The sequence below is a fragment of the Hippocampus comes genome, unplaced genomic scaffold, assembly GCF_001891065.2.
Source record: "Hippocampus comes isolate QL1 unplaced genomic scaffold, H_comes_QL1_v1.1 scaffold21, whole genome shotgun sequence".
In the NCBI taxonomy this organism is placed as follows: Eukaryota; Metazoa; Chordata; class Actinopteri; order Syngnathiformes; family Syngnathidae; genus Hippocampus; species Hippocampus comes.
This window is the reverse complement of record NW_017805745.1, coordinates 2486191-2508346: the sequence shown is the minus strand read 5'-3', so window position 1 is coordinate 2508346 and position 22156 is coordinate 2486191. Positions and strand designations below refer to the sequence as shown.

General features: G+C 48.6%; 4 protein-coding genes across 8 annotated transcripts; 2 read left to right on the top strand and 2 right to left on the bottom strand.

Moving 5' to 3' along the window:
• Window positions 1–337: 337 nt before the first annotated feature.
• LOC109524546 (zinc finger protein 260-like) lies at window positions 338–4361 on the bottom strand. The gene is made up of 3 exons (XM_019884503.1): window positions 3496–4361; window positions 2448–2591; window positions 338–1837 (listed from the first exon to the last, which is right to left on the bottom strand). Exons 1-3 carry the CDS (start codon window positions 4082–4084, stop codon window positions 732–734), a joined length of 1839 nt encoding a protein of 612 aa, XP_019740062.1. The 5' UTR covers window positions 4085–4361; the 3' UTR covers window positions 338–731.
• A 591-nt stretch (window positions 4362–4952) lies between these two features.
• LOC109524604 (oocyte zinc finger protein XlCOF20-like) lies at window positions 4953–15799 on the top strand. Of its 5 annotated transcripts, XM_019884592.1 has the most exons (3): window positions 4960–5603; window positions 6230–6636; window positions 15322–15799. In XM_019884592.1, the coding sequence occupies exons 1-3, from the start codon at window positions 5477–5479 to the stop codon at window positions 15400–15402; spliced, it is 615 nt and encodes a 204-aa protein (XP_019740151.1). In that variant the 5' UTR covers window positions 4960–5476; the 3' UTR covers window positions 15403–15799. The 5 variants fall into 5 exon arrangements, with proteins under 5 accessions (XP_019740149.1, XP_019740147.1, XP_019740148.1 ...); XM_019884590.1 differs by lacking the exon at window positions 15322–15799 and having other exon boundaries at window positions 4953–5597; window positions 6230–7119; XM_019884588.1 differs by lacking the exon at window positions 15322–15799 and having other exon boundaries at window positions 4953–5603; window positions 6230–7119.
• Window positions 9050–12426, bottom strand: LOC109524573 (zinc finger protein OZF-like). The gene is made up of 4 exons (XM_019884543.1): window positions 12048–12426; window positions 11465–11590; window positions 9538–10610; window positions 9050–9122 (listed from the first exon to the last, which is right to left on the bottom strand). The coding sequence occupies exons 1-3, from the start codon at window positions 12175–12177 to the stop codon at window positions 9571–9573; spliced, it is 1296 nt and encodes a 431-aa protein (XP_019740102.1). The 5' UTR covers window positions 12178–12426; the 3' UTR covers window positions 9050–9122; window positions 9538–9570.
• A 256-nt stretch (window positions 15800–16055) lies between the features above and the next one.
• LOC109524563 (zinc finger protein OZF-like) lies at window positions 16056–18803 on the top strand. Its single transcript, XM_019884532.1, has 2 exons — window positions 16056–16538; window positions 17053–18803. Exons 1-2 carry the CDS (start codon window positions 16430–16432, stop codon window positions 18375–18377), a joined length of 1434 nt encoding a protein of 477 aa, XP_019740091.1. The 5' UTR covers window positions 16056–16429; the 3' UTR covers window positions 18378–18803.
• The last annotated feature ends 3353 nt before the right edge of the window (window positions 18804–22156 follow it).

The window sequence follows — 22156 nt, the reverse complement described above, 5'->3', positions numbered from 1 at the left end:
CCATTATTTGTAGAGCACAACCACAGCGTCATAAAAAGCGATGTCCTTCAAGTAAAACATATGAGAACAAAGACAGTTGAAAGATGAAATGAATAATATAGACAAGACGGAAAATTGAATAAAAGACTCAAATCAGGCCGAGTCAAACGCCAAAGAACAGAAGATAAGACGAGAAAACCTTTATTTATCTCACAATGTAGAAATTCCCAAATGACAGCAGCAAAATTATGAAAGGGAGAAAGTAGAATACAAAAAGTATATCAACAAATACTGTATACATTTTTCAGATGAACAGGAATCTCATTGCATCACCCCCTCTCAAACCGAGGCGTACGTATTGGATCGGAAGCCCGCCGAATCAACGCACATCGTTCCACTTGAACATGAACCACCCTTGAATCGTCTCGTACCCCAAATGCTCGAAATAGCTCTCGGAATTTGAAGAACATTACAACTCAACTGCATTTCTCGAGCACTTTCAAACAGCCATCGCTGCATGCAAAGTGCTGTACACGGAGCAACGAACATATACAACAGTAAAGCAACAAATCGGTAACAACATTCAAACACTGACATGGGGGCTGAAGTTGACCACGGGTCATTCCCAGAAACCAGCACGCAGACTCGCCGACGTTGCGCGCCCTGCCCACGCTCAGTGCGTTAACGCCTGCGTGGCAATTCGAAAATCACCTCATGCTGGGGAATAGACGGCACCACGTCAGTGTCTCGGTTCACCGAGCGCTGCTGTTCTCCCCAGCACAATTATGTTTCGTGACCCGATACTTGTTAGTGAAGCGTCTATCGCACACGCTGCAGCTGAACGGCTTCTCTCCGGTGTGCGTTCTCGCGTGCTGTCTTAAATGTGTCTTTTGGGTGAATGCTTTGCCGCAAAGGAAGCAGGCAAACGGTTTCTCTCCAGTGTGGGTTCTTGCGTGTATTCTCACGCCGCCCCTATCAGAGAATCGTTGACCACACACTGAGCAGGCAAAGGGTTTCTCCCCGGTGTGTGTTCGAGCATGCCTTTTTAAATGCGCCTTCTGGGCGAATGTTTTGCCGCAAAGGAAGCAGGCAAACGGTTTCTCTCCAGTATGGGTTCTTGCGTGATTTCTCACGTTGCGCCTATCAGAGAATCGGTGACCACACACTGAGCAGGCAAAGGGTTTCTCCCCGGTGTGCGTTCTTGAGTGCTTTTTTAAATGTCCCCTTTCAGTAAATCTTTTATCGCAGACCGAGCAGACAAAAGGTTTCTCTCCCGTGTGCGTTCTTAAGTGTGCTTTTAAGTTACAGTGCTTCCTAAATTTCTGGTGGCAGACCGAGCACGCAAAATATTTCTCCCCGACGTGTGTTTTTTTGTGCTTTGCCAAAGTGGCTGTTTGAGTCAACCTTTGACTACAAGCCGCGCTGGTAAGGGGGGTTTCTCCAGTGTGCATTGTCACGTGCACCTTCAAGTTACACTGGGCATCAAATGTTTTGTCACACTGAGAACATTTCCAGCACTTGTTGTCTGTGTGACATATCTGATCGCCGTGAGAGCCTTCGTCATCTTCATCATCGTCAGTAGAATGAGCATGTGATGTGATGTCGCCATCATGGGGCAGCGGAGGCGAGAGGCCGTCTGCACGGGATCGTCCCCGGTGTCCTGCACCGACTTCAGTTGACGCGGGTTGACTTGAGCTGCAGCTTGGAGGGTGCGCCCCCCTGCTCTGCTCATTTTGGCATTCCTCTTCATCTTGTTCAACGGTCAAAGGGGCAAAGGTCGGCGGCATCTTGCCAACACGATAGTCCTCTTCCTCCTGAACGTGAGGTGACTCAGGATGAAGATCTTCTTCACTGACGTCTGCGGGACCCAAGAAGAAAAAAGGCTTTTGCTCAAGTCAAGCGCCACGATGTGCAACATTCTCGTTTTCAGTTGCTCGTAATAGGAAAAACAGATGCCGGTTGTCGCTACCGCAGTTGACGGGGGTCCGGACAGGAAAGTCCTGTGACCGAAGGAAGATGTTAAAAAGGGTTTCAGTCGAATTAAAGGATGGTTTGTGGAAGAGGCCGGCCAGGAGGCAGGACGTCGGCAGCTTTTGCTGCTGCGAGTTGAGATCACCTTCTCCTACCCGCAGGCAACACACACACACACACACACACACACACACACACACACACACACACACACACACACACGAAAAACTTTTCCATCCGACCAAGAATGAATCGAGTGGAACCTCGCATGATCGAAGACCTGCTTGATTCGGGAGGAAAATTGCCTAACAATTTCTGGTTTGCAAACGGCTGAGACAGGAACCAATGGAGGCATGGCTTGGGCTTTCCTCGTGCCGCGTAAATAAATGTTGCATGTCGCACGCTATTTAGTTTGGCTGGATATGAGTCGCGTGGTGAGCATGCCTCGTGGAGCAACAAGGCCGTCTGGCTGATCGGCTCACTGCGCTCTGTGTTACCTTTGTCACTTTTCGCAGTGACGCCGATGAACGGAACGTCGTCGATGTCATCCTCCCGTTCCTCCTCTTTGATGTGAAGAGGCTCGAGCTCCTCCTCCTCTTTGATGGTGGCAAATTGCGTGACCTGCCGCTCAGGACCGAGATCTTCTCCGGTGACATACAGGACATGTGAAGACAAACATGCATTCTGGTCAAGTCAAGCTTTGCTCAGTCTGATTGTTATTCTGAGCGAGACACTTTGCATTTTGGGCAATGTTTATGATGAGGTATTCTTTATGGCCCCCCGTCATCCTATCAGTCTCATTTTCACAAACAAATAAATCAATCAATCAATCAATCTTTAACCTGCGGTGGCACGTGACCTACGTCACCGGAAGTTGTTGGCGCTCAACAGTCTGCAATTGCAGCTTGTGACCAGAGCTGCTGCGCTATATCTTTTGTCGTCACTCTTCTCATTCAGAGTTTGCTTCGTGTACGATTCACCGAGGGGACGGGCAAAGAATAGAGGGCCCAGGGCAGCACTTTAAAACGGTACGTGTGAGCTACGATAGTTAACAGGCTGTAAAAGTGCATCGCATGCCACCGTGTCAGGCCGTTTCTCATCATGGCGTGTGCGTGTGTGTGCGCGGTGATCCCGGGACGTGGGTTGATTGAAAAGTCAATCTTCGGTCCGAAAAGTTTGGGCACCCTTGATGTATAGGGATGATATTGGAGCTCGCTCCACAGTCTATTTGACAGTTGACTTGTCTCGTGTCAATCGGCATTCCAGCAAAGAGTTGTTTTTCTTGTTTAAACTTGACTCTCATTTGGTTCACTTTCTCTTCTGTCTTCATTTTGTGGGTTATCATCAAAACATCTTCATGTTCTTCTCTATCGTGCTCCTCAACAGCATTTCGTGCTCCATCATTCTTACTGTGTGCATTTCATGTCTTCCACATGGCAGCAAAACGATGATCCTTTCCACATTTGAAACACCTTTTCCCGATAGCAGGACACTTCTTTTTATTTCTCTCGTGTGTCTTGACAGAAAAAGTACAGCAAACCTCACCTTTGCTTTTCTTTTCTTCTTTGACTGAATACACTTCATTCAGCGTCTGCCCTTGCAGTGTTTTCCAGTTTTCTCGTGACAGCTCTGACGCTCTGCAGATCTTCAAGCATTTTTCCAATGTTAGATTCTCTTCTCTTAGCAGTCTTTCTCTCAGCCCATTGTCGTTTGTGCCACACACTATTCTGTCTTTAATCAAGGAGTCTTTTAATTGCTCAAAATTACAGGTGCTGGCCAAAACTCTTAATTCTGTAACGTACTTGTCGACATTTTCTCCCGTTGCTTGATCTCTCGTGAAGAATGCGTATCTCGCCACGGTTTCGTTTAGCTTCGGGTTCCAAAGTTCGTCAAACTTTCTCATCACATCCCTCACGGTGTTCCCTGCGGACACATCATCGCTCCACCACGTGCTCAACAGTTGTCTACCTTCTTCGCCGATGAGGAGGTGAAACAGCTTGCATTTCGTGTCTTCCTCTGCGTTCGGCATTGTCAGTTCCACGTACAATGTGAATTGCTCTTTCCACGTTTTCCACGTCTTCGCCAAATTGCTTGAATGCAAAGAAAGAATCGGCGGCGGTCTCAGACCTTCCATTGGAGACTCTGTCCGCAGTTAGCTTACGTGCTAACGAGTTAGCGTTTCGTCCAACACTCTCTTCACGTCGCCAATTACTACACACGCGCTTCACTCTGTTCCGTTCTCGCTGACCGTACAGAATGGACGGTTAGAGCACCTTGCGTCCTAGGCTTTTATTGGCATAACTCTGAAACACAAACAGTCTCGTACATCCGGGAGAAAAAACTCACTTCCGGTTCCCTCACCAAAAGCTGTCCGACTAGCAACAGCAATTCAATCTGACGACACCGTTGTTACACTGATGATGTGCCGTGATTGTTTTTTTTTCCCCTTCAACAAAGCTGTGTTCGCGGCTAGTAAACGGCCAAGAAGATGATTTTACAAACGATGTTTTATTCCAGTAAACTAACGACCGGAGAACAATGTCGAGGCTTCGCATACCTGTCAACCTCGGCTAATAGCTGCCCTTATTAATGATTACGATTCCCCTTAAAAAGCAACAAAATCCGTACAACGGGGTTTACCACACATGCGCACATCATGCTTTGTCAATCCGATCGTACGCAGCGATGAAATAAAATATCCGATTGAGGACTAATTTTGCTGGTTTGCCGTGACAATAGTAGCGATCGACGACGGCATTGTCGTTGGCTACCAGCAGGTGAGACGATCTGGATTTGAGCCAAAATGGTCTTTGCGAGATCGGTTCACAATTGTTTTTTTTTTTTTTTCCCCAATAAAAGTTGTAATACGCCGTACATGATTTGAAATGACAAAAAAAAACCCCGGATCAAATACGGGGAAAACGTACAAATTGACAGGTATGGGCTTGGGACGCTTCTTGATCGTTCAGTGAAAGAAAAAGAAATCGCGGAGCTGGGAGATCGATTGCTCCCGTTCCCTTCGACGTAACATCCGGCCAACGAGCTGAGCTACCCAGTCATGACTGCCATTTAGCGGTAATGACAACACACAGCACGTAGCGAATAGCGATACATTTTCGTTCAGCATTCCCACCATTAAAACACTGCGTTTCAAATGCGTATATACTTCTACCCAAGCCATTGATTACTTTTCGACAGCCCAAGACATGCGTCTTTATGTAGTTTGTCCAAGTAGCCATTCCGTACTAGTCCACCGCGAAGCTACTTAAGGTTGTTTTTTTACATTACCGCACGTGCTGCCCTTCATATGTACTGCCTTCCCAAATCTGTTCTGAACGTATCGAATCCATCGCCTTACACTAGTCAACGAGAATAAAAACACCACCAGGTCAACATTCGTACCCTGATCGCCTCGACTCGCTGCACGTCGAAGTTTCTCGAGCTAGCTTAGCTTAGCTTGTTAGCCACCCACAGAGACGAGCTCGTGGGCAGTTTGAGTTCAGAGTGCTGCGATTGCAGTGGGGAAATGTGTGCAAAGGGTGTGAAAGAAGAGTACGAGCAGAAGGTCGGGGGAATAAAAGAGGAGAGCGAGCAACCGAGGCAACTACCGGACGCTGTTTTCGAGAAGCCTCCAATTGAGTTCCAAGGTGCAGGTTTGCGCGCTTCTCTTTTCTCTCTTTTCATTTCTTAGCCACAACATTGCCGTGTTCGGAGCGCTCAATTCCACATCTTCATCTGGAGCACACCTAACTAAACATAAACATTCAGCTCGATTTTCCTTTTGGTTGTAACACAAAGTAGCATCGTGTCGTGCAACGTTGTACAGCGTGGCAGCAGGCAAATACGGGCCTTCTTAAAGCGCTCTTCAATTTGTTTGTCAGTGTTGCACGCATTGGAACGCGTCAGTGTTCACATGTTATGTTGCCTTTAAAAAAAAGAGAACTATTTTAAAAGACTCGGAGTCAGCTGGTTCCTCAAGACTTTTCTATACGTCACCGTGGTCATTTTCCAAACCACGAGAGGGTCAAGCGCTATATTCCCGGATAACAGGAGTACTGTAGGCCATTGTGTTAAACAAAGGGCGTGTTCATTTTGATTTTTGATTGAAAGACTGCAATGCCTGCTATTCTTCTCCAAGGGTCATTGAAGGAGATCGAAAATGTTGCCAAAAACATGTGACATGTCCAAACCACAGCATCAAAGTCACGACATGAGTGAGACTCGAATGAGCAAAAGTTGACTTGAGCAAACCATGCGCCCTCCGTCTTCTTGTGCCCAGCAGACATCGGGGAGGACGACCTTTGTCTCGGGCAGCGGGAGGTCGAGCTCCCCAACATGAAAGAAGAAGAGCAGGAGGAGGATGTCACCGCCTTTCCTTTGACTATCATTGTGAAGAGTGAAGAAGGTGATGAAGACCACGTTGGAGGGTCCCAATCAGACGCTCTCTTGGCGCCACGCTCGGATAGTGATGACTCAACGTCACACTCGCGGGACACTGATGACGGTGAACCCTCAAAAGGTGATGTGTCGTGTCACGCTGACAAAAAGCACGTGAAATGCTCGCAGTGTGACAAAACGTTCGACAGAAAGTCACTGTTGATAAGGCACACCAGAACCCACACCGGAGAAAAACCATTTGCTTGCTCACTTTGCGGTAAAAGATTCTCTTTAAAGACAAATTTAACAATGCATACCAGAACACACACTGGGGAGAAACCCTTCGCTTGCTTCGTCTGCGGTAAAAGATTCGCAAAAAACACAAACTTAACAATTCACACGAGAACACACACCGGAGAAAAACCTTTTGCCTGCTCATTTTGTGGAAAAAGATTCACTCAGAAGGGCGATTTGACAATGCACACAAGAACGCACACCGGCGAAAAACCTTTTGGCTGCACAGTGTGCGGTAAACGATTCACCGAAAAGAAAAATTTAACCACCCACACTCGGACGCACACCGGTGAGAAACCTTTCAACTGCAGCGTGTGTGACAAAAGGTTTTATGTCAAGCGCGAGGTTAAGCGCCACAGGTGCGCCGGTGACAAGAGCGCCAGTCCTTGAAGCTGTGCAAGAAACTGAGGCTGCGCTCTGTGCTGCCAATCGCCGACCTTTCCCCGACACGTTTAGCACACGATGCCCTGGAATCTCTGTTTCTGAATGACACGGCTTTCGAACACGCTTTTTGGGAGGGGTTTGGAAAGAGTCGTGATGCAGACGCGGGCAAGGATTCTCTCGTGTGTGGCTCAGGCATTGCATGTACAGTAATGCGACTGTCGCTTTGTGGTTTTATTTAAAAAAAAAACTTAACAGAATCCCTCCAAAGAAAGTGACAACGATGAGCGGTAGTGTCAAGTGGGAGGCCTACTTGCATTATTGTCAGAATAAAAAAGGAAAATGTTCTCTTTGCCTGCCATTTGATTTTTCAAAAGCGACCCGCTGTAATCATGCTGTAAGTGGGATTTGTAGCGTACCCGGATTGGTTTTGTAGATATTTGGTTCTCTTTTAGTTGGCTTACATTTGAAAAATAGGGGTGCATCGCTGACAGCCGGGATAGGCTCCAGCACGCCCGGCATCCTTGTGAGGAGAAGCGCATCGGAAAACGGATGGATAGATGGGGTGCACCGATCAATCGGAATCGGTGCCGATTTCCTTCATTTTGGGGCATCGGTGATCGTCCGATCCCTTGAAATAAAAACGCTCTTACGTTTGGTGCCGGCCAGAGACTTCCGCAGACGTTCCTCGGCGTAAGTGCACGCGCGCCACGAAAGACTTCCTCCTGATTCGCACTGAAGCCTCGGCAGTCGGCGGAGTACTCCTTTTTTTGAATCTTTATTCAGCAAATCACATTACAATTCACAGTAAACAAAATGAACAAGTTATGACAACATGTACAGAATACGTAGAGAGAAACAGAAAGAAGAGCCAGGGGATTTGAAACAAAAATTCCAAATAAAGAGCATACATAGCCAGAGTCTGAACCGCTTTCTTGTTTTTGGAGTCCATAAGAGAGTTCGGGTACTGCTCAGTTTCTACTTCAAAGATTCAGGAAAGTGGTTTTGAACGTCCACATTTCAATTTGTGGACATAGAATGGAGCTTGAATCATTATTAAATTGATCATAAAGACTTGTTTAGACTTTTATTCATTGTTATTGAAGAAGCCAAACAGTGTATTTTTCCATTAAAGCCTAAAGTCAGAGTCACTATGATCAATCAGAAATCGGCAAATAGCGTTCCAAAATGTGTTGGGATACGGACATCGGCCAGAACAAGCGAATCATCCTTTCGGGGGACATTCCACAAAGCAAACGATCAACACAGAGGTCTTTCTTGAACAGAAGAAGAAGATCACGCGTGGTGGGACAGTGTGGCGGAGTATTCCCCCCCCCCCACCCCATTCCTTACGTTCCTGGAGGAAATCTCTGTGGTGGGCCACATCGTCTCGGTTCATCTCGAAGCTTCTCGAGCGCGTTCAGCTTCGCTCGCTCGCCGCTGACAAAAAAGACGCGTTGACGATCGGGGCCCAGGTCGAGCGACGATCCCGCGACGATGTGTGCAAGGCGTGTCAAAGGAACAAGAAGAAGACGACCGCGGCGAGGAACTTTGCGCAGCAAAAGAGGACGTCGAGCGACGAGGTCCACGAGTGGACGCCGATTTCAACGAGCCTCAAGATGCGTTATGCACCGTCCGCGGGTGTGTTCGGTCGGGAGTGTTGAGCCAGCCATTGCGGTTCCGGCCAATCGCAGCAACGTCTTGCGCATTTGGCCCAGAGGTGAGCCGTCGTCCGCTCTCTCGCTACCTCAACTCCGCCCGCTTTGGAGCTCGCAGGCGTCGCCCCCTGAAGGAAAACTCGCTCAACGCGGGGAGCCTCGAGCGGCTCAATGGCGAGAAAAAAAGAAACCGCTCTTTTGGAAGATGAAGTTTCTCTGCTTTTCATATCAATCACGGATAGTAGAGGGGTTTGGCGCAACCAATTTCAACACATCCATATCTGCATAAAATGATAGCCTCTACTCAAAGACAAAAAGAAGGAAGACGACAATGAAGATAATGCTGCAATTCTGTCCTGGCATGCGGGCAAGAAAAGCAACAATCCTGATTCCCTTTCAGCTGTTTATTCGTCTGCATTCTCTCAGACACAACGTAGCCTGCATACGGTACAAGTGCATGGAGTCGCACGTTGACAACTTGGCGTTTAATCGGGATCACGCGCGCACTTTTCCATCACATCAGCCCGACTGAACATTTCTTCGCTTGATTTGATACACGCGAGACATTGGACGGCGCGGATCCTTTACTTCAAGCGTTTCTGAGCCGCCATTGGCTATTGTTGACACCAACCGGACCACGGGAAGCTTGAAGAATGTGCCCCGAATTCGTCATTGCACACATCAACAGCCTGCCGAACTCCAAAGACAATCATCAAGATAATCCGAGAGACATCCAGGAGCATCTTTTCTATTGGGAAAACGCGAGACCCCGCTGATATTGACATTTGCCGTCAAAGGAAGGGCGGACTTGGATTGGCTTTGGTTGCAGCTGAGGCTCCGCCGGTGGCTGGCTGAAAGTGACGCAAGTTTCCCAAGCGTCGGCAGGCGGGCATGTCACGGCCTTCTCGACTTACTGCGTGTGTGTTCTCGTGTGGCTCGTCAAATCATCTCTGCGAGTAAAGATTTGGCCACAAATTGAGCAGGTGAAGGGCTTCTCCCCAGTATGTATTTTGGTGTGGATGGTCAAATGTCCCTTGTAAGAGAAACTGTTGCCGCAAACGGCGCAGGCGTAAGGTTTCTCGCCAGTGTGCGTTTTTAAGTGTTCCCTCAAATCTTTGTTTTCAGAGAAACTCTGACCACAGATTGCGCACGCGTACGGTCTCTCACCGGTGTGAGTCCTAGTGTGCACGGTCAGTTGACTTTTATGGGAGAATCTTTGAGCGCACAGAGAGCAGGCAAAAGGTTTCTCCCCCGTATGTGTTCTGGAGTGTATCGTTAAGTTTCCCTTCAGAGAGAATCTCTGACCACAGTCCGAGCAGGAAAAAGGTTTCTCCCCACTGTGGATTCTGGTGTGATTTCTTAAGTCTCTCTTGACGGAGAATCGTTGGCCGCAAACTGAGCAGGCAAAAGGTTTCTCGCCGGTGTGCGTGATGGTGTGTTTTGTCAAATGACTCTTATACGCGAACCTCTGACTGCAAACCGAGCAGGCAAAATGTTTCTCACCGGTGTGTATTCTCATGTGCCGTTTCAAAACCCAGCGGTCCGCAAAGGTTTTCCCACACTGACGGCATTTACAGCGCTTGCTGTCGGTATGAAATGCCGTCGCAGCTTCATCAGATTCATCGTTGTCGTCGTCATCGGTGTGTGACGTCGCGGGGTCGCTATCTGATAATGGAGCGAGGAGGCCATCTGTTTGTGACGTGCCATCACCTTCTGCTGTCCCCCGTTGATTTGAGCTCCCGCCGCCGCTGAGAAGCCCCGCCGCCCTGCTCTCCCAACGTTGACCTTCATCCTCACCATCTTCGCTCTTCAAAGGGGCAAAGGTCACGGGCCACCCTGTGAGATCCCCCTCTTCCTCTTTTAGGTGTAGGGGCTCTTCATCCTGTTCCTGTTTCATGCCAGGAGACCGCAGCTGCGCTTCCCCTTGATTGCGGAGAGCCTCTTCCTCCTCTGCTTTGGATGAACAGAAGAACAAGGTCAGGACCTCTTGGAAATCCCAGCGCGCATCAAAACAGAAGCGGTAGCAGTCATTGAGCTCAGGCTAACTTTGTCAAATCAGGACTAAACAGCATGCGGTAACATGCGTCAAGTGAAGCGGGAAGAAAACATTCTTGTTGCTAAGGTTTTATTTGCTGATTCGTATTGTCAGGTTCAAATTGCCATTTTTCACGAGACACTCTCCGTTGATGACAGAACAAATGTGCAGTATTTGGGTGCCACTGAGCCACCAATGAAGGAGGCAAGATTTTTCAGAAGGCCAGTGGGAGCCTCATTTTATCGACTACCAATTTTATGATACGACCGGTCTGAGCACTTTTCTGTTTTCCTTTTCAGACCCTGACCAACCTACTGGAGTGTAAGACTAATTTTTTCCTTCGTTGCAATTGTTGAATTTCATGATGACCGATGAAACATTTTTCTACTTGTTTTCACTTTTTTAACCTCTCACAACAGAGGATTTTTTTTAGCTCTATTTATTCTGAGTCAAGACCGTCCAAAAAAATTCAAAAAAAGGAGGCCATTACCCGCATGCCGTTTGTGAATACATCCGTTTGGAAGCGATTCTTGCATTTCTTTTCATATTTGCATTCGACTAATAGCGTTTGATGTTTCAACATGATGATGTCATTTTCGATCATGTCTGTACCCGTCACGGCACATTGTGACGACCGCATGACGGAAGCCCGATTTGAAGAAAATGGCAAATCCGGATCTTTTTTTTTCCACAATCGTTCCAGGAGTGTGACATGATGTCATCACTGTTTGTTGATCATGAAGCGAAGTGCCCGTCGGCCCTCCTTCACCTTCTTCACTCTTGACGACGATGCCAGTCGATGGAAACGCTGTGATATCCTCCTGCGGCTGGCCATCCTGAATTTGAGGGCGATCGGGCTCCCGCTGCTCAAAATGAAGATCCTCTTCCGTGCAGTCTGCCAGACACAAGCACACACGCTTTGCTCAAGTGCAACTTCGACGAGCGGGACCTGGTTTAACAAGGCGGATAGGATGTAAAGCAAGCCCAATGTGCTGTAACTGAGCCAACAGGATTTCCTGGAAATGATGTTTGACCTCTGCACAGTGAGCGAATTGAGCACTAAGTCAATTCTTACAAAATATTTAACCGCTGTGATGGCTATATCTATGAGACCCATTTTTTTTTTTTTTTTTTTTGCCATTTTAGATTTACTCGGAACGTCTTTTTCTTTCGACTTTTAGATCTACGTTTTCTAGTTACGGGTCGTTGCCAAAAGGCAAGGCGCTGGGATACCGAAGGTGAGGAAAAAACGACGCCGACAGCGATCATGATTAAAAATACAAAATCCAGGACTACTGTGAAGCAATGAAACGCGTGTCTCGTAAACAATTGCGAGTGCGAAGTGAAGCAACCTTTTCCGCGGGGCTCCACTCGAGACTTCTTGCAGACGGCGTCCAGTCGTTGTTGACCTCGTCGCTCGCTCGCTTTCTGCGCACAGACTTCCTCCTCGTACTCTTCTTCTTTCACGCGTTTCGCGCACATTTTCACACGAGAGTGAACAAGGTTCGACACTCGAACTTGTACTTTGCGTTGATAACTAGCGTGTGTCTTTGTTAGCTGCCAGCGAGCTAAGCTAAGTCGTCAGAAGTTCCGACGTGCACTGAGGGGACTTTATCCGGATAGAAATATGAAAGTATGAATAATAGATGCTTCTCTCTCTATATCTTCTAATGTAGCGATGGGCGTCCAGCGTTGGGTTTTATAGTAGGTTCCAAACTGTGCTGGTAGGAACTTCAAAACACGAAAGGCGCGTCATCAAAACGTTATGACTTCCCGTGACCTTTAGCGTAACATCCGGTCGCGGAACGCCTTGGGATGGGCACGGCTGCCATCTAGCGGAGAGAGCGGTACACAGCACTTACCGGACTTTGTGATACAAGTCACTCCTCGCGATCACGTGCCCGAGGAGAACTACAGTACCCGCCAATTCAAGTGTTTCACCATGCGCGACCTTCTGTGCGGTGTTATGTTGATCTCCTTTCGTTGAGTCTCCCTCCCGCATTGCTTCACAAATGTGGTTTGTCTAAGTGGGCTTGCCGTACTTCGCCCCGCTCTCTCCGCACTGCACTGCGGTCAAGCCAGCACGCACTCTCCGCCGAGGTGCTTTTGTGGCGTGCAGTTCGGGTAACTAAACGTACTTCATTCAACGAGTTCCTGAAAACTGCTTAAGGCGCAGAAGCGTTTAGTGGACTAAAAAAATATCATTCGGTGAATATTTGTGCCTGGATAAACTCGCCCGAGGGCAAACTGAAGCTTTTCGGTCTAACTTAGCTTCGCTTACTAGCCGCTAACGGAGTCACGCGCTTGTTCGCGTCGAGACCCGAACGGAAGATTGCGTGTGAGTGAAAAGACTCGGGCTCATCGTGCCAACATGTGTGATAAAAGTGTGAAAGACGAAGATTTCGAGGAGGAACCAAAAGAGGGAGACGAGCGACAACGTCCACGACTGCACGCGCCTTGCAAAAAGCCTCGAGTTGGGTTCCACGGAAAAGGTTTCTCCCCTTCGCACTTTCACTTGCTTACTTATGTTTTCATCGTAATGACCGACAGATTGTGCCCTTTGCTCCTTTAGTACAACAATCTGTGTGACAGGGGTACTTTGATGTACAAGTTTGACCCATTCCGTGATCAAGGCACGAGCTCAATGATACCTTGAGCCACCCAACCTCTTTTTATTCGTTGAAACGAAAACCGACTCGATTTTTTTTATATTTTTTGCGTCAATAACGCAAACAAAAAAAAAAGCACCGCATCGTATAACAAGAAGATACAAACATACCATTCTCGTATTGTTGTGTTCGATTGCGTGCCTTCAAGGGGCGTGGCCTCCCGAGTGACACGACAAGGTGGAGTCAACGGCAGCTCCTTGCAAGAGCTTTCATTTTTTATTTGTGTGTTTGACTGCATGCCCATTTCAGCGAAGGGCTCTCCTTGCCCACATGTGCGCACATTTTATGTTTCTTTTGGCTCACTTGGCATGAGCCGCTGCGTATCAGAAGGTAGGTCGTAAGGTCACCCCCCCCAAAAAAATAAAAATGAAAAAAATTACAAAATCCCTACGAAGGCGTCTGGGTTTCTTGATCCCCGTTGCCAGCTCACTTCTAGGCACGCCCGGTGTGTTTTTGTCAAGAACCGGGCCGGGCAAGCGCACTCCAGAACGACACGCCCATCTCCAGTATCTACTCCTTTGACAAAGTGCCCCTTGTGTTGAAAACAGACACCACGGAACAGAAATGCCTTGTCCCACAGGCTATGTTGACGCCGAATACGTGACAAAACATTTGAAAAGACGTTTGACAAGCTGAAACTCTTCCCCACAATTGCCAGACGTAATGACAGGCAAGGATCGGTACTTGGAATCGGCAGGTAGTGAAAATATCAGAATCTACTATGGGGGCATCGCGAATGATAATAGGTTCTTAATGAGTGATTTTTTTTTTTAATTCAATTTGAAAATGAAGTAGTTGACATTCCTGTTAAAATGCAATGTTTTGTGGTGTAAAGACAAAATAAAAGAAACCAGTGCTTTATTGCAACACTTGGTTCTTTCAGGTAAGAGTCGTTGTAGCAGTTCAGTTGTGGCAACGAGTTTTGCAAAGTTTTTTCTTCTTTGCCAGGACTGGTAACACCAAAGAAAAGTGTTTTTTTTCCCCCAACTCATTCAGCAGACTCGTTTCTTTCATTACTTTGTGTGTTAGTTGAAGCTAACACTTATTTAGAAATGAGTTATCTTTTGGTTCTATCAAGGTTCTCTTATTTCAAAATTTGCGAAGCTCATATCGAACCTTCAAGTCATGACATGAGACTGATCAAAGCATGACGTGACCAAACGTTGTGTTCTTGTCATCTTGTATCCTGTAGACGTCACCGAAGATCTCCGCCCCGAGCGGCAGGAGACGATCACTTCCCACGTGAAAGAGGAAGAGGAGCCAGAGGCGCCACATTTTAAAGAGGAAGAGCAGGAGGACGACATCAGCAAGTTTCCATTGACTTGCGTCGCCGTGAAGATTGAAGAAGATGAAGGTCAGAGTGAGGAGAAGGAAGGGGCGAAGCCTTCAGGCAGCAGCAAGTCACAACTGCCAAGAGCAGAAGGTCACGGAGACCACTGTGGAGGAGAGCTGTCACGCAGCCCCTTAGCTCCACTCTCGGACGGCGATGACGTAACGTTGCACTCTTCGGACACCGATGACGATGATGAACCCTCTCATGTTGGCATGGCGTTTCACACTGACAAAAAGTATGCAAAATGCTCTCAGTGTGACAAATTTTTTTACAGGTCGTCCCTGAAAAGACACTCGAGAACGCACACGGGAGAAAAACCCTTTGCCTGCTCAGTTTGCGGTAAAACATTCTCGAGAAAGGGAGATTTGGGAACACACCAAAGAACCCACACAGGGGAGAAACCATTTGCCTGCTTATTTTGTGGACGCCGATTCACTCAGAGTAACACTTTGACCGCGCACACGAGAACGCACACGGGTGGCAGACCTTTTGCATGTTCGCTTTGTGACAAAAGATTCACTCAGAGGGCAAATTTGATCGCGCACACAAGAACGCACACCGGAGAACAACCCTTTGCCTGCTCAGTTTGCGGTCAAAGGTTCTCCATCAAGGCAAATTTAACAACGCACACCAGAACGCACACTGGAGAGAAACCTTTTGGTTGCTCAGTTTGTGGGCAAAGATTCTCTGTCAAGAGAAATTTAACGAGACACGCAAGAAGACACGCAGGTGAGAAACCAGTCAGTTGCAGTGTGTGATGAAGGAGATTCTGTGCAAGGGGCAGAGTCACAAGCCCGCTCGTGCACACCCTGATCATCAGAAAAGCTACTTTTGGTTTCTTTACTTTTCTCTTAAACGTTTCAAAACTGACTAAGTCTTTTGTTTGTAAATATGTCTCAGTGTCAATGTACTTTTTGGGGAGGGGGTGGGGGGGGCGGTAATTTTAATAAGCCAAGTCAGTTCTCTTAGCTTTGCCTCTGAATGTCTTCAGCTGTTCAGTTTGTCACTGCTTGAAGGAGATGTGCTTTTGCTGGTGTGAAGCACACTCAGTTGCTTTGTGAGCGGCGTCAGCAAAGCTGTGGAATAAAGGAAATTGAACTGACTCCCCCAGTTTTCTTTCTCCCAAATGACCAATCCGGGAAGTTGCTATCGTGGGCTCCATCTGGCATGTTGCCCAAAGAAATCACTCCCTTGCCTTGAGCCTCACGTGAAGTTAGGTGCCGTCCAAAATGTAGATTAGGGAACGTCTCCCAAAGGCTTTCCTCCTACTGCAGAGAGACTTGACGATTCGACCGAGGTTCAACGGCGTTTATCATCCACACGTCCATCGCTCATCAGCGATGGACGTGTGAGCGTTCCCAAAATGACTTTTGCGTCATTGGCTTTGCCCCTCCCCTTCCGCTCCCGATCTACTTCCGGGCACCGTTTGGAATGGAACCGCACGGCTACGCTAAATACATCCCCCCACCCCAGGAATTAGTGACGAAAGTACCAAAATGTCGACGAGACGTCCGTAACGACTGAGCTCAAACATAATTCGTCAAATATTCTTGCCCGGCCGGGTAAACTTATCTCGCTGCAAGTCGGGGCTTCTCGGGCCCGGTTAGCTTAGCTCGGCGTAGCGTAGCGTAGCGTCGCTTTAGCTCAGCAAACAAAGAGACGCGCTTGGTCTGTTCGCAAAGTCAGCGGGCATCAGGCGTGAGTGGAAGGCGTCGTCGGCTGTCGCGCGAAAATGTGCGCAAGGAGCGTGAAAAAGGAAGAGTATGAGGAGGAAATCTGTCGGAGCGAAGAGGCCGAACCACAACGTCGTCGTCAACAAGGGCTTGCGGAGCTCGGGGCAGGTTCGCTCATTTCTTCCTCTCTCGTCTCAATTCGTAGGCGGCCTCGCGTGTTTGAATGCGTCGAATTGCGCACCATCCCCGACGTACTTTTGCCCTCATCTCTTGGACGCGGTGGTTATTTCGCCGTGACCGGCAACTCGAATGGAACCCACGTCAGATTCGCAGGGCCGGGGCTCTCCTTTTGTCGCGATTCACTCGCTAGTCGCCGGTAGGCTTCAATCGCGATGGCCAGGCCGCATCCGCTCTGCGCGCGCTGTCTTGCCGCGAATGCGCTTTGACTTCGACTTTTAATTTGCCGGCGTCTAACCAGAAGGGCAACGGCAACATGAACTTCTTGTAACTTGGGAGCATGGCGATTTTTTTTTCAGATCAGCGGGCACGGAAGCCGATTTCGCTCCCAAAGCATTGGGGGGAAAAAAAGTTCCCCTGTAAACCTGGCTCGTGATACACCGCAGTCAAAGTCATAATCTGGGCTTGAAGTTTGACCTGGCCCATCTCTGTTTTTGTCCGGCAGACATCGGGGAAGAAGATCCTTGGCAGCAGGAGCCCGAGCAGCTGAACACGAAAGAGGAGAAGGAGGCCGAGTTGCTGCACTTTAAAGAGGAAGGGGAGCCCGCCCGCATCAAAAAGGAAGAGCGGGAGGATGAAGTCACCCGGTTTCCAGCGACCGCCGAGAGCGAAGATGCTGACGGAGAAGCCGGAGGACCACCGACGGACGGCCTCATCGCGCCGCTATCCGATGACAATGACGACGATGCTGATGAGGAAGACCCCCAAGGTGACACGACATGCCACGGCGACGGAAGATGTTTTCGATGCGCTCACTGCGGCCAAACTTTTTCCAGCAAGGCGCTGTGGAGAGCGCACGCCAGAACGCACCCTGGGGAAAAACCTTTTGCCTGCTCCATTTGCGGCAAAAGATTCTCCTTTAAGTCCGCTTTACCGGCGCACGAGAGAACGCACACGGGCGAAAAACCTTTTGCGTGCTCGGTTTGCGGTCGGAGCTTTTCCGTCAAGTCCAATTTGACAAAGCACTCCGTCGTGCACACCGGGGAGAAACCTTTCGCCTGCTTGCTGTGCGGCAAAAGATTTACCGCCAAGGACAGCTTAATTCGGCACAGCCACGCGAAAAAACACACCGGCGAAAAGCCCTTCGTCTGCTCGTTCTGCGGTAAAAGATTCTCTTTCAAGTCGAATTTATCAAGACACGCAAAAGAACACACCGAGGAGAAACGTTTTGCCTGCTCACATTGTGACCGAAGATTCACCGATGAGAAACACTTGACGACGCACATCCGAATACACACCGGAGATAAACCTTTTGTCTGCTCGCTGTGTGGTCAAAGCTTCTCCGTCAAGGCGTATTTGGCGAGCCACATGCTGAGACACGCTGGGGAGAAGCCCTTCGCCTGCTCAGTTTGTGGCAAGACATTCACCGAAAAGAAAGGTTTAGACTCGCACGCGCGCATGCACAGCGGGGAGAGACCGTTTGTCTGCTCGGTCTGCGGTCAGAGCTTCTCTCTCAAGTCCATCCTGAACAAGCACGCGCTCAGGCACGCGGAAAACAAACCTTTTGCCTGCTCGGTGTGCGGGCAAACATTTATCGAAAAGAAAAACTTGAAGGCGCACAGCAGCACGCACACCGGGGAGAAGCCTTTTGCCTGCTCGCTGTGTGGCAAGAGATTCACTCGCAAGGCCACTTTGGTGCCGCATGCGAGGATCCACAGCGGCGAGAAGCCCTTCCGCTGCAGCGGCTGCGACCAAAGCTTCTCCCGTCAGGGCCAGATCAAGTCGCATCGGTGCGCCGGACGCGACGGCCGCCTGGAGGCCGGGGCCTAAGCCTCGGCTCGGATCTCTCTCGGCCCGCGTCTTCCAATGCGCCGAGTGACGTCTTCGCGCCGCGCTTGTTCGGGGGCACGCGTTCTTTTACTCTCAATCGTGGTTGTTTGTGTTGTGACTTTCATCGGGGGTCCCTCCTCCCCGTGTGTCCTATGCCGTGATCGGGCATGGAAGGCGCTGAGGGCGAGGGACGCGGTTGACTTTTCTCGCCCGAGTCGCCGCCGCCGGTTTTGTTTGCGTCGCGGAAATCCGGCATGAGCCGTTCCCCCGCGTTTGCTGTTGCGCTTTTTAAAAGGCCATCGTTTGGAATGTTCGTGTCAACCTTCCCGTATGCTCGTGAGCGATGTCACGTCAGTCAACGCTCGTTCGCACTTTTGGCTCGTGTGCCAACTTTTGGAACGACAACGAATGAATTCTTGACCTTGTTTGAAGACCGCATCGAGTGAAACGTCAGGCCTCGGCGTACCGGATCATGTTTGCCGTCTCGTTCCTCATCGGTGTGAATTGCAGACCGCAATCAATCGACCCCCGCCCCCCGGTGGAATCCAAGGCCGTGTTGTCTCACCGGAGCACCCGCATCCGTACCTCACCACTCCGAAATACAATCGGCTGCGTTAGCGACTGCGCCGGCAAACTATTGGCTTCATAGCGAGGTGCAACAAGGACAGCTTTGACCAGCGTTCAGATCGGACCCGCGTAAAGCGCATTTCTGTCACGATTGCAAGGTGGTGGCGGATCCCAAAAAGCAGGCAAGGGGGAGGAGCAGGGTGTACTTGAAAGATTGTATTGATAAAATACAGAAAACTAAATCCAAAACAACACACAAAGTCCAAAGTGTCAAACAAAAACCATGACCGAAGCTAAAACATGGTAACTGAAACCATGACTGAAACAAACATGACAGCAGCCAACAAACCAACAATGACCCGACAATGAGCGGTCGGTCGGTCGGTCGGGAGTCCTTTTAAACGGCTAACGACATAACGACCAACAGGTGTGCAGCTGCAGGGGGAGCCCTACAGTGCCACCTGTTGGTCACAAATCGAAACATGACACTTTCGACGCCGATGGAAAAGAAAGATGGCGATTGTTGTTTTTACAAAAGGGTCCGCTGCAGTTGGTTTTCATGGGCTTTGCAACCGGCCACCTCCAACAAAGGGTGGGACGCCGTGGAGCGTTTTACTTCCAAGGCACATTTTGCCTTTGAACAGATGCGGCTCGGCTGATTGTCAGACGCAAAAGCTGATCAACGGATCGAGCATCTCTCATGAGTCATTTTGAGACGAAATTCCAACGCCGGGTCGAGACCACAAGGCGCTCGGCGAATGGAGCCATGTGCTCTTTGTGTCTTTTCATCACACGACGGGGGAGGGCGGGGGTTGGCTTAGCACGTCGGCCTCCGAGTTTGCATGTCCTCCGCACGTCAGCGGGGATGACTCGAAAAATTGTCCCCAGGTGTGACCGTGAGTGTGAATGGCGGTTGGTCACCGGGTGCCGTTGGCCGTTTCTTTTGATCTTAGTTTGACTGTTTTTGCGCTTTCTACTGTCTTTGTTATTAATGTATTTTGGATTGTTTCTTGTTGTACGTACTGTATGATCTTTTCTCCACGTACAGCACTTTCTAAACAGCACTCGAGAAAGGCCCTCGACTTGAGTTGAGGGCGTCGCCCGCTTGGCGATGGGCAAAGTCAAGCCTCCTGAATCGATGAGACTTTGTCTGTCATGTATCAGCCAGCGGTTCTGTACTCGAGGTTTCATTGGTAGGAGCTCTCCAAGGACCGCTGCTGCACAGCGAGCAGTATTGCACCACATCCAAATGTCGCTTGACTCTAAATTCCGACCGTGTATCGACGTTTGAAAAAAATCGTCATAAACACTGTCCACACTCCGCTGCAAATAACCCGAATGACTCAACTGTACGTGTCTACCTATCAATCTAGTTAGCTAGCTATCTGTCTGTCTATCTCTTCGTATATCATCTTGATCTTTTAGCCGCTGATTTCGCATCGCCCCATTTTGGAGGTTGTGTTTCCTGAATAAATCCCGATGACAACAACTCTCTGGGCTGCTGTTATTTTTCTCTCCTTGGCACTGAAATGATTTTGAAGGGCCTACCGGGTTGGTCCGAAGTCACCGTCGCTCAAGGTGGCTTGAGGGTTACTTCCCGAATATCCATTCGTTGTTCCAGGCTGAGGTTTCTTCAAAAGCGTGCCTGAACCGCGATGGCATCTTTTTTTTTGCGGCACGGTGAATTCTCCGTGACGAACTTTGTGCAAGATGTGTGATGTTTATGAGGATTTTATTTTTCGCTTTCTTTGTCAAGGGAAACAAAGTCACGAGAGAGGAAACATTTATCAAATCAGACTTATGACTTAAGGTCGACTCCCCAGCACTTTTTTTTTCTATATAACCACGTGGGTTCCCTAAGTACTTAGTCCTGACTTAGAGGACTAAGTACTAAAACAAAGACAGGACGTCCGTTACTACAGAGCAAGAACAAACTCGTCTCCGGGCGTGAGTGTCAAGTTTTGACGATTGTCGCGTGAAAATGTGTGCAACGAGCGTGAGTGAAAAAGGAAGAGTACGAGGAGGACATTTGTCGGAGCGAAGAGCCCGAGCGACGACGTCACCGACAGGAGGCGATTCGCGAGCAGCCTCGAGTTGTGCTCGACGCCGCAGGTTGGCTCGCTTCTTCCTCTCGCTATTGTTTACCAACCAGTGTCATTGAGTTAACGTATTCTTGTGGGTTTTTTATGGTGTTATTGATCATAATCACTCGAATGTCTGCCATTCTTATTTTCGTACTACAGTGAAACTCCTTTACAACGAAATCATGTTTACAGCAAGACATTTTTCACAACGGGGCTTTTCACTGTAGCAAATTAGATCTCAGATGTAAACAGACACACAAAACGTATGTGTACTCTATTTTCATTCCAATACGTAGTGCATAAATATCAGCATACACTTATTTGACACTTCATATATCTAGTGTAGAAAGAAAAAAACGATCAGCATGCACTTTCACTTACATCAGTTTCTTGCATGTCTTTTACTTTGCTTTCTCCATCTTTCATTTTTCTTACTTTTATCCTGTCTTCAAGCGTGAATGCTTTTCTTTTCTTTACTCCTTGGTCTGCAAGCCATTTTAGCAATGCAACGTTTGTGCTGCGTCTGAAACTAACAATAACAAATACTTCCTGCATGTGTAAACCAGTGTGGTGGTTGCTGTTGCCGTTTCCGAACGAAGCAGCAGAGGTCGCTGTGACATGCTGAGGTTGGATGAGACTTTTGCGGAAGGCTTGTTTTCATTGTAGTGAATCGCGTTGGGAGGCAAGAGCAGAGAAAAATATTTCATACAACGGAAGAGGGGGATTTTTCGTCGTAGGGGAAGCAAAAAAGTGGGAATGGCTTTCATGCATGAACATTTTTTCACACTAGGGGGTATTTTCGCCCATGTAGGTTTCGTTGTAGAGGAGTTTCACTGTACGTGTAATGTATCCATCACATCTTGTTTTTCCGAGTGGAATTCGTTCCGTGGCCAAGCACGCAACTAAAAAGTGTTTGCCCACTTCCAATTCATTCAAGACGTTTTCCATCTGTTCCACTCCCAGAGAACAACTTCTTGGTTTCTGGTTTGAGGGGGAGTCAAGTCAAGGCAAGCTGACACAGAGCTAGAGAACAAGAATAGTTAAAAAAAAAAAGACAAAAGAAGAGCAACATGAATGTGGCATTCATAGCCATGTTGAATGTATGTGAACTTCTGCCCCATGGAAACA